Source organism: Vanacampus margaritifer, chromosome 16, assembly GCF_051991255.1.
Source record: "Vanacampus margaritifer isolate UIUO_Vmar chromosome 16, RoL_Vmar_1.0, whole genome shotgun sequence".
Taxonomy (NCBI): domain Eukaryota; kingdom Metazoa; phylum Chordata; class Actinopteri; order Syngnathiformes; family Syngnathidae; genus Vanacampus; species Vanacampus margaritifer.
In genome coordinates this window covers 2,913,034-2,924,240 of record NC_135447.1, presented here as the reverse complement: position 1 = coordinate 2,924,240, position 11,207 = coordinate 2,913,034, and the positions used below count along the sequence as shown (strand labels likewise).

The window sequence follows — 11,207 nt, the reverse complement described above, 5'->3', positions numbered from 1 at the left end:
ACAACTTGTGTATTGAAAACAACCACACAGCTTACCCAAGTTTGCTAGCGTAATGCTAAACGCCCTGTAGGCGGGCTAATGAGCATGTTTCAATAGTTCCAACTCTTTAAGCAAAGGATACGCAAATATATTAAAGTCCAGAAAATCCCATCCAGTTTTCTCGGACTGGAGCAGCTTTCAATTGCGTCCAATTGATTTTCTGCTCACATTTCAGCTGCCGACTGGTTTGAATATGCAAAGCAGGATTGAGCTCTTTGGGCATCAGGAAGTCCATTCAGGCACAGGAGGAAAAAAAAGTCTTTATTCAACTTCAAAAAACAAGCAAGCACTTCCAAGATGAGGGGAAAATGTCAAATATTATGCGACTATAAAAGTTTTAGGACAAGATTGTGACTTGAAGGCAAACAAGAAAATGAGAGAAAAAAAACACAAAGAACATGAAACTCAGTGGACGCTGCAGTGAAATGGAAAAAAAAACGTTTTAAGACCAACTATTTCTCAAAAAACAGTAAATGTTACAAAGTTTTCAAAAGTCATCAAGTATAAATGATTTTTGTATGTTGTAAGAAAATATGAACAAAAGATAACATTGGAGTGGACAACGTCCAGATCATTTTGCATATTTTTTCAACAAAAGATGATTGTGACATGCAAATCATGAAATTCTGTCCATGGTGCGATTCCACTTCCAGTAAAGGTCCTTGTCTCCAGGGTAACACCACATAAGGACAGGTTGACCGTGTCCACGCAAGCTGCAAAAGTTCTCAGCACTCAAATAAATACAAAAAAAGACTCCAGACGGGTCCAGAAGATCAAACAGGGTCCTTCAGATAACTGGTTCCATCTGGTCCATGTTTGTTCTCAGCGGTTCTTTCCTGACGCGAGCTTCAAGAAGAGCAGTCGTCAGTCTGTCCAGACAAGAATCCGTGCCGAACAACAAGTCGGTCACACGTAGTCCTTCCTGTTGTAGGAACTCTGGGCAACGGACCTGGCGGGGGCGGCCGAGTAGGCCACGCGGCTGAGGGGGTGCACGCTGTACCTGCTGGCCTTCTCCTCGCGAGGGGGGCAGCTGCAGCACAGGATGGCCCCGCCCACGAGCAGCAGCAACGCGGCGGCCCAGCCCAGGTAGAGCGCCGCCCCGATCTCCATCTTCTGTCCCGACAGGACCACGGGGCTGTAGAACTCCACCACGATGGTGTTGGCCGACCAGGACACGGGCACCAGCTGAGCCAGCGCCGCCGTGATGAAGGCGGCGCCGGACGTGATGGTCACCCGGGCTTTGACGCCCTCGTCCTCGATGCAGTTGGTGCACTTGGCGCCCACCAAGGAGATGAGCAAGGCCAGAACGCCAATGATGATGGAGACCACGGTGAGGGCGCGCGCCGCCTGCAGGTCCGGGGGCAGCGCCAGCATGGAGTCGTACACCTTGCACTGCATCTGGCCCGTGCTCTGGAACACGCAGCTCATCCACAGACCTTCCCAGTACACCTGCGCCGTCACGATGTTGGCGCCGATGAAGGCCGACACCCGCCACATGGGCAGCGCGCAGCTCACCACGCTCAGGACCCAACCCAACACCGCCACCGACACGCCCGCCAGCTCCAGTCCAAAAGACGCCATGGTGACACTTTCCCTCGGCTTCCTAGCTGGCGCCAAGTGTTTTGCTTCCTCTGCCGACAACGTCTGCTTCTGCCCACGTTGTTTCAGTCCAAATTGTCCCTGGTCAGGTTGTTGCTTGTCTGGTAGTTCCTGGTCCCCTCTGATGCGGATTCCTTATCTGTAAGAGCTTTTATTGCTCCGGCACCCAACCCTCTGCCGAGATGACACCAGTGGACCAATGAGGCCATTCCTGTCCCGGGTTTACCACCTGGGCGTGAAGCTTGTGACGCTTCTCAAAGGAGCCAGCTGCTTTATGGTTGGACCTTTCGCCCGTGGCAGCGGCGGGCATGTGCTTTTATTGGCGTCGCTGGCTAATGATCTTCTAGCGTCCGGCTTCTTTCGTATTGATGGCTGACCACCGCTACTCTCACACTTACTAAACGTGAAGCGTAGGACTAGAGGCGCCATTTTGATGAATTGCTACACATACAAATAAGCCGATAACATCCTTTAGTCATTTTTGAAAGATACTTTTGACATCTTTCTTTTACTTTCAAATGACTTGAAATCTTCTGTTTGTAAATGTTAACGGTGTTGAGCCGTTTCAAGTTGCCTCATGTCTGAAATGTGCTCTACAGGTAAAACGTCTCACCTTGCTTCGCCTTCTCTCTTTATGAAGACCAGAAATTACAGCTAAGACCGCATCAATGAGGTCACTTGCCTTGCCAAGATTTGAGACTCATTGAGACTCATTGTGGACTTGGACACGATGAGGTGTTTTGCATACTTAGATCCATCGGCGAATAACATCACTATCAGGAAAATCAGATTATGCACATAAGATTGCAAATGGACTTGCCTTATCTGGACGGTATTTGACCCGACTTGAGAGAAACTCTCTCCTGACTTGCCCAAGACAAAAACCACTTCCTTGAGACTTGTTAGTTCCTTCTCAGGGCATGAAATGGATGGCAACTTTCACAAGCACAACAGTCCAGTTGCCATCCATTCCATGCCTGAGATCGAGAGATGAAGGACTGGACTTGAGCTTTATATGCGATTGAGCCGCGTGACTTGGAACTTTGATCACTTTTGGAGCCTTCAATGTGGCATTTTTTCCCTCGCATTGTTCCTTCCGGAGTTTTGTTGTGAGGAGTGACGACTCCGACGTGTCCCACAGTGACATTTTGGTTAATGAGAAACCTGACGTGTGACAATTTATGTGCACGCGTTCCTTCCTGCCAACATTCTTGTGCTTCTGTAAGAAATGGGTCAATGCAGCTTGTTTTCACGAGGACACACAAAGCGTCCGCATGCGGACGTAGTGTCTTCTCATAAACGTATTCATCTGTCACGCCACAAACAAAGACTTTTTCACCAATTTGCGGAAGGTCAACAACTTCCACGTTGGAGAATCAAGAAGTAGGTCAGGTGATGTAGCGATTGAGTTGGGTCGCACACACACACACACACACATGCACGCATTCACAAAGCGAGCGCCTCTTCGGTCCAGCTAGCCTCGCTAACAAGTGATAAGATAAACACAGATAGAAGGCCGTTCACCGTACATTATCTTCCCGTTTTGGACGGGAACTAACGCCACCAGAACTGACTTAACACCACCACAATCATAAACCGTCATCAATTTATTATGTATTACTACTTTGATATTATCGCATCATGTGAACAGTAGCTACGAATAAGAATACAATTTATGATGTCCTACAATCCAGTTTCAGGGAGTGCGTTTGTCACCAAGGGTCAGTGAATTTGAACAGCGACTGGTCACAGAAACATTCCCATTGTGGTTTTTCATTTGGTGATTTTTCGTTTTGAAAGATATGAGCAAATTTCATTGACATGGCAACACAGAGACGTTGAAATATGATTGGATAAAATACTGACGTTTACATTTGTGTACAAAAAAAAAAAAGATTGAATACATCATTACAATCTTCCAGAGCAAATTTAGTAGCTAAATGCTTCTGACTTCCCCTCCCTGCTTTTGAGGCTGAAGTGTGCGTGTGTGTTTGGCAAAACTATTGGAAATGTGTTCAACATCTCTTGCTGTCTCATGCGACCTCCATGAAAAGTAAGCGAAACGTTGCATTGAGCTGCTAACGTGCTTGTTGACACGACAATGTGGCGCGATGGCGAACGCTATCATGTCAGACGTTATCAAGTCAGGCGGGCTGCGAGTCGCGTCGTAAACTGTCCGCCATTGTTTCAAATGTCAACACGCGGTAGCCGCGACAACGCCGTTTGGTGACAGCCAAGCAGAACAATGGCTGACCTGTCGGCCGTGTTTGGACTTGCCCCGTGAAAAGCTGGAATTGCTTTTAGAGGCTGTCTCGTTCCTCCACATTGACTGCCACCGAGTGGCCTGGCATGCACACTGCAACGCTGTCACGTCACTAGACAAAAAATAGAAATGCCATCAGCTACTGTCCGGGCACAAAGTGGAAAGACAAACGCACAATTCCTTCATCTTGAACGAAGCTAACATGCTAAGACGTAAGCGCAGGGATTAGACGTTAACTCAAGAGTTAATGTTTGAACCCTGAACTCTAGAAGTGCGAGGCAGATGTGCCAACTAGACGCGCTAACTTGTACACCGTGCTGACCCACTGCGACACCCTGACCTGAATTATAAACGTTCAAATGAGAACTCTGTCATGTGTTCCACAGCACCGACTGCTGGTCTGGCGTGCACACTGCAACACTGTAAAAGTGCTCATTTCGTCAACGTTGAATTTGAAAGGAATAACAAACACTTTTCTTGACCAAGCTTGCTTAAGGTGTGAGTAAGCGAGCGGGCGAGTGAGTCGTCCTCCGCCCTGCCGTGAAAAGAAGATAACAAGTTTCTATGGGGAAGCTTCATTGCTCTTCGGCGTCATCGAAACCTTCAGTCAGCTCGTAAACGGCTTCAATTCCACACACAAAACAACACAATGATGATATGCTTACATCATATGTGTTGACGTAACATAAACATAGTAGTGTTCTGTCAGGTGCTTTGTTACAATTGCAGCTGTTGTGGAGCGCTATATAAATAAAGTTGTTTGTATGAAACTTAAAAAATACATCGACTGTACCTGGATTGCCTTTAGGACGACTGCCAAGGATTCACTCCATCAAAATCTAAACTTGATATGTTGTTGATATGTTGTTGGAGAAGCTGGTGTCATTTGGCGCAGGGGTGTGCAAACTTTTGTTGGCAAGGAGCAGCGAACCAGCTCTTTTTGAGATTGGTTTGAAAAAAAAAAAAAAGTATGTCAAATATGTTGAATAGTTGATCTAAAACATAAAGGATTTCTTGCTCATTTTTAAAATTGGATGATTATTTTTCATTTTTGTTAATTTGCGTGTTTTTTAATTGTAAAATAATTATTTTATTTTTGAAAAATGTATTAATTAATCTGATTTATTAATTACTTAATAATTCATTAATTGGCTGATTTCGGGATTGATTTGAGATGTTTGCCTAAAGTCCCATCCCAACCTATCAGATCCAGTAAAATGCTCACAAGCCAGATTGAAGAATGTAGCGCCCCCATGTGGCCTGTGTGCCCTTTGTCTGCTCTCGTACAGCTGCAAAGAAAATGCAGTAGAACAGGGTATCCATTTTGGAAGGCTACCTGTTGCATTGTGATGAGATTTTCCACAATCTTCTCATTTTGGAGTTGAATGTATTAAAAAAAAAAGCACGGTAAGGAGCTGTCAAGCCGAATCAAGTTCAAGCCAGATTTTATGTAGATTGTACATCACGTTCACATGTTGCTTGTTGTCATTTTTCAGAAGCGAGGGCTGGCCAATCAGAAGGATTCTTGTAGGTGCGCTGCTTTCGACAGACGCCAACAGGCCATAAAGGACTTCGTAGGTTCCGGAAGAGTTCAGAAGCGTACTGGGGAATTCCGCGGCCACCCCTGGGACACATGAAGGGCTCTTTGTCACATCAGTTTACGAGCGCACGCAACAAAAGTCAATAAACAAGCCAAATGGAGGCTTGGCGCCACCGTTACTAGAGGCGTGGCCTTGTACTTCCTGCTAGCTGATTCAGCCAGGTGACCCTGCTGACATTCTCTGGATGCCCGTCAACAAGATTTGATGAATGAGTCGCCACCGGCAGGGCCTCCTCTTCTTTCTTCTTCCACAAAAGTTTAAAACGTCAAGATTCTAACTGACGCCCTCTGTTCTGTGGAGCTCTGATGTCGAGGCTCACAAAGGAACATCATTCATTTTCTTCCTCCACTAACACGCCAAGAAGAAGACAAGTTCCTTTCAAAGGCGACCTTGGCTGACACTTTGAACACTTTCTTCTTCTTCTCAGCCGTTTGTGATCCGTTATTTCACTTGGTCTGGGTTAGATGTCTCACTCTGGGGAACATTTAATGAAGCCCAAGATGTTAAAAATCTCTCTTCTATTTGATGTATATTGTCTTACTTATCTGATGCTACTTACTTCACGCTATAAATGTGCGGTCTACTAAGTAAACTAAAGAGTATTGTTTTGATTATTTATTTATTTAATTGAATGTCTGGGCGGTCATAGCAAAAAAGCGGCTCTGTGCTAGTCACTAGCCACTTGCTGCTTGCGAGTGGCTGGTGGCTCGCACGGCACGGCAGACTGTTTAAAAAATTAACTTTTCTCAAATATTCAGCGGTGAAACGCAAACTTATGCCACACACTTGCCTTTGAAGCTGACGGTCTGACCCCGTTGCAGTTCCTAACCATGAGTTTGGGACAAACAGGTGGTGTGATGCTAACGTGTTGTGGCAGCAGGTAGCCCCCTACTGGAGCTTCGTCGTCACTGCAGGCCAGCAGTTGATGACAATTTGGAATAAACATGGCACCCTGATTAAATTGAATAATTATCCTGTTTATCTGAGTACAGTAGCGTGTTTTGGCTTGCAACACATTCTTGCTTTTAACACTTTTGGGTTTTGTTTCAATATTCATTTCACACTTCTCAGTGACCTTGTGGTAGAGTGTCCGCCCTGAGACTGGGAGGTTGGGGTTCAATCCCAGGCCGGGTCATACCAAAGACTATAAAAATGGGACCCATTACCACCCTCCCTGCTTGACACTCAGTATAAAGGGTTGGAATTGGGGGGTTAGATCACCATGTGATTCCCTGGCGCAATCATTGCTGCTCACTGCTCCCTCAGGGGATGGGTCAAATGCGGAGAATGAATTTCACCCCCACTTAGTGGGGTGTGACAATCAGTGTAATTTAAAAATCACAATTATTTGACATAAAACATTTTTTTTAAGTTGTGAAAATAGTTTCTTTGCCTGGTAACGAGTTACTTTTATTATGAAGTAATTCAATCACTAACTCAGTTACTTTTTAAAGCAAGCAATGAGTAACTATAACTTTTTTTAAGTAACGTTCCCAAGACTGCTGGCAACCAGTTTGGTGTTCGTCCAATTGTAATTGGCCGGGGACCAGTCCCAAAGTCTCAAAAGTCAGTTGGGAGAGACGCACCCACCTAATGCCGCATGCATGGAAATGGAGATGGCTGAAATACTGCCCACATCCAGTAGAAGGTGCTCTTTTGCTTGTTTTTAACTTTCTAATACACATTTTTTATTTGATACAGAGCAGTCATTTGTGTTAAATTGGAACTCAGTTGTACCTTGGATGTCAACAAACTTAATCATCAGATGTCAGAGGTCAAATTCAAAGTCAGTGAGGGCACAAAAGGATTTTTGTGTTGTGTGTGTGCGTGCCTGGCAGTCAAACGTTACAGGAAGTGACCATATATGGTAAGATGTGTCGTGAGTCACTTGGGACCTTCCCCGTGTACCTTCAGGAGAAACCTGCGGCAGTTGGTTTTGGGGGCGGGGCTTGCTTGATTGTTAGCTCGCTGGCAGTTAGCGTCATGTTGTTGCTGCCTTCGAAGGCCTTGGTGTGAGAGAGTTTGAGTCTGGAGAAACAAGTTTGGGCTCCTGACACCAGAGAGGCGTTTGGCTGCTTGGCCCCGCCCCCTTGAGCAAGGTGATATGTAGCCGCTCTCCTCTCCGTCCTCCCCATACTGAAAAGTCGCTCGGCCGGTTGCTCGCTCACTCGCAGTCTCCAAGAAAAAGCAGAAGAAAAAACTGACAAAGAGCAGACGTCTGCCATGGTGTCCGCGGGGTTCCAAATCCTGGGCTCAGCCCTGGGCCTGATCGGCTGGATCGGCGCCATCGTGGTGTGCGCGCTTCCCATGTGGCGCGTGACGGCCTTCATCGGCAGCAACATTGTGACGTCGCAGACGATATGGGAGGGCATCTGGATGAGCTGCGTGGTGCAGAGCACGGGCCAGATGCAGTGCAAGGTCTACGACTCCATGTTGGCGCTCAGCTCCGACCTGCAGGCGGCGCGCGCCCTGGTGGTCATCGCCATCGTGGTGGGCATCCTGGCCGTCCTGCTGGCGCTGGCCGGCGGCAAGTGCACTAACTGCGTGGAGGACCCGGCGGCCAAGGCTAAGGTGGGCGTGGCGGCCGGGGCGGTCTTCATCGCGGCCGGCGTGCTGCTGCTGATTCCCGTGTGCTGGACCGCACACAGCGTGGTGCGAGATTTTTACAACCCGCTGGTGGTCAGCGCCCAGAAGCGGGAGCTGGGCGCCGCCCTCTACATTGGCTGGGGGGCGGCCGCCCTCATGATCGTGGGTGGCGGCATGCTGTGCTGCAACTGCCCCCCCAAGGATGAGGGTTCGTACACGGCACGATACAAGGCGGCGCGCTCCGACGTCTCGGCGCCCGCATCTGGCAAGGACTACGTCTAGACATCCGCACTGTTGCTTTTTCAACTTCTGACAAATCTTGAGGAACGCCACCAAAGGCAAACGCCGACTCGCGAGTTCGGTTCATGATGTTCCTTCCGCCACCTGGTGGAAGAGCCTTGAACTGCTCCGCTGCTGGCAAAAATAATTGAACTTAGTGTACATTGAACATTTTCCCACCAATGAGGTGAAATTGGATAATTAAGGATCACTGGTGTAGATAAGTGGCCACCATGTTGACCGGGATAGCGCTTCGACGCTGGAGAAGTCAACGAGTTTCTGAGGTTGACTCCTCCCACGGGACACTCCTTTACCTTCCGTTGTCGTCCATCAGAAAAATTTTGACTTTGACAAATACAAGCTCCTCTTTTGTGTCATTTTGGACCGTATGTGTAAATAAAGATTTCATCTACTCATCACAACGGGACTCACTCCCTTTATTTATACACGCACACAAACACACATGTAAACAATTACATGCAATCGCACACAATGAACAAGTTAAGATCAATGTCATTCATCAATAGCCAGACACTTGTACAAACAATACACACGCACACACATCAATTTGGAGCGCAACCAAGCCTTCAGCAAACAGTTGACGCTCGAGTTTCTGAGCTTTTACCTGAAACTAACCAAGAGGTGATTAAAGGACGCAACATTTGTCCTGAAATGTATTTGCTTGATTTGTGTGTGATTGCTCATTTATGAGCTGGCGTTGAAAAGTGTGGTTGTGTCTTTGCGACTCTTGAAAACGTCAACCCGCTGACAAATAAAGGAACAAAGTAAATTCTCCATCCAGCTTGCTGACCGCACCCAAACCAGATCGACGACAAACGCTCAACTGCTGCTGTTGCCTCTGGCCTCTTTTCATTCTGTGCTTGTGTGTGTGTGTGTGTGTGTGTGTGTGTTTTTGCGACATTATGAGGCACATTTCTCAGGTTTAACTATCATTGTGACGACCGACATGTGGGGACATTTTAGTGGTCCAGACCTCTTTTTGAGGGTCAAGACTTGGTTTTAGAGTTTAGGTTTGAACTAGATTTTGGTTGGGGTTAAGGTTAGAGTTAAACAATCAATTATAATGGTTAAGGTTAGGGTAAGGAGCTAGGAAATGCATTATGTCCATTGGATGTCCCCATGTGTGTATGTGTGTGTGTAAAGAAAGAAGATGGCGGACAAAGAGAAGAAAAAGAGAATGACGTTCCTTTTTGTGTTTGCAAGCTTCTGTCTGGTTCAAGCTGCTAAAAAGCCGGACGTGCGTTCCAGATGGATACAAAGTGCATTTCTTTTTACATTTTTTTTATTTGTGTCTGTGACCTATTCCTGACCTTTCTGAGCACAAAAAGCAAAAAACTTTGATTGGCTCTGACTAATTTGGAGCTCATAAAAAGAAGGCGTGATATGCCAAAGTCAATCGTGAGGCAAGCCAAGACCAACAAAGGACCAGAAGAAACCCAGAAGAAGGCCAGCATGCGAGCACACAGCAAATCTGTCGGACTTAGATTTCCAGTGTTAGATGAAATCTGGTGTTATTCTGACACTGTTAGGATAAAAATGACTCTGTCGGAGTAAATTTCCTCAAGTGTTGGAGCAGAAGCTAAGCGTAACCTTGAGTTGACCAAACCCTCGTTTCCGGTGACGGACAAACTTTCCAATTTCCAGCGTGCTGTCGGCATTTCAATAGCGAGACATCCAGTTTGTTGCGGTTGTTGGGGCGGCGTGGCTCAGTGGTAGAACGGTCGTCTCCCGACCCTGAGGTGCACCACCTTTGAACCCAGGCCGGAGTCACTTTGTCAAAGTATGCTTGAGCAACATACCGAACTCCTAAGTTGCTCCTGATGCCGTGTCATCAATAGTCAAAAGCACTTTGACGGCCTTGTAAGAAGGAGAAACGCTATATAATTGAAGTAACTTTCACCAGAGTCAAGTGTTAGTTTGAGTTGAATTTTTAATACTGGCACTAGTGTAGAGTATTTTCTACACAATTCATTGTTTACCAATGTAGATTTTTAACACTATACAATGTTGGAGTAACACTGATTAAGTGTAAAAAAAAGTAACACTTTGAAAAGTGTCAGATTTACACTCATTGGTGTGGACACATATAAACACATTTCTAGTGTTAGATTTAACACTGCTCAGTGTTACTCTAACACTGGCGCTTTTGCTGTGCAGCAGATGGATTTAGAGCAGCCCATAACCCGGGTCAGGAGTCCTCACGTCATGTGCGTGGCAGTCGTGTGCGTGAGCAGTACTGAAGATTGGTCGCAGTGGTTAAGGTCACAAATGTTTCCACTCGCTCAGTCTAACAATCTTAGCTTCATCTTTGTGATTTACAAAATCATGTCAGTCGGGTTTGTTGAAGCCTGTAAAATTGTCTTTGATGTTAGGACTGTTTATGAAACTTAAAAAAAACGGTGTGGCCAAAAATGCGCAGGTACCTGATTGATTGGTCACTGGAAGTTGTCATCGACGTTAAAGAAAGTCACCAAGTGGCAGTTTGCTCCAAAGACTTGTTGGTGTCAGGCCGTTCCCAGTCGCGAGTGTGCATTCAAGGTGGCTCAGTAAATCTCAGCTCACCGTCACGGAGACAAGAGCGCTGGCACGGGCGTTGCCGGGAAACGCGTCAACGCGGTCCAAGAATGCTCGCCGGCGCGTCTGCCGGGAAGATGCGTCCTCCATCATGACTTGTTTTTATGGCGCACTGACACACGCTTTTGTTCACCGACTCGCGCCAAGTGACAGCCTCTCGAATGAGGAGGTTAACCCTCACAGACAAAATGAAGACCACCTTCATGGAATGTCAACATACATCTAACCATGTTGCTTGTGAGCCT

General features: G+C 46.6%; 2 protein-coding genes and 1 long non-coding RNA gene across 3 annotated transcripts; 1 reads left to right on the top strand and 2 right to left on the bottom strand.

Annotated features, from left to right (window-relative positions):
- Positions 1–281: 281 nt before the first annotated feature.
- On the bottom strand, positions 282–2,242 carry LOC144036651 (claudin-4-like). The gene has a single exon (XM_077547461.1). The coding sequence runs from the start codon at positions 1,618–1,620 to the stop codon at positions 946–948; it is 675 nt and encodes a 224-aa protein (XP_077403587.1). The 5' UTR covers positions 1,621–2,242; the 3' UTR covers positions 282–945.
- Positions 2,243–5,329: 3,087 nt separating this feature from the next.
- LOC144036416 (uncharacterized) lies at positions 5,330–6,417 on the bottom strand. The gene is made up of 2 exons (XR_013288637.1): positions 6,293–6,417; positions 5,330–5,976 (listed from the first exon to the last, which is right to left on the bottom strand). It is a non-coding gene; the product is annotated as an uncharacterized LOC144036416 (long non-coding RNA).
- Positions 6,418–7,538: 1,121 nt separating this feature from the next.
- On the top strand, positions 7,539–8,789 carry LOC144035779 (claudin-4-like). Its single transcript, XM_077545709.1, has one exon. The coding sequence runs from the start codon at positions 7,726–7,728 to the stop codon at positions 8,368–8,370; it is 645 nt and encodes a 214-aa protein (XP_077401835.1). The 5' UTR covers positions 7,539–7,725; the 3' UTR covers positions 8,371–8,789.
- The last annotated feature ends 2,418 nt before the right edge of the window (positions 8,790–11,207 follow it).

Excerpts from the sequence above, each read along its gene's own strand:
- LOC144035779 (XM_077545709.1), top strand. The coding sequence starts at position 7,726 with ATGGTGTCCGCGGGGTTCCAAATCCTGGGCTCAGCCCTGGGCCTGATC.
- LOC144036651 (XM_077547461.1), bottom strand. The coding sequence starts at position 1,620 with ATGGCGTCTTTTGGACTGGAGCTGGCGGGCGTGTCGGTGGCGGTGTTG.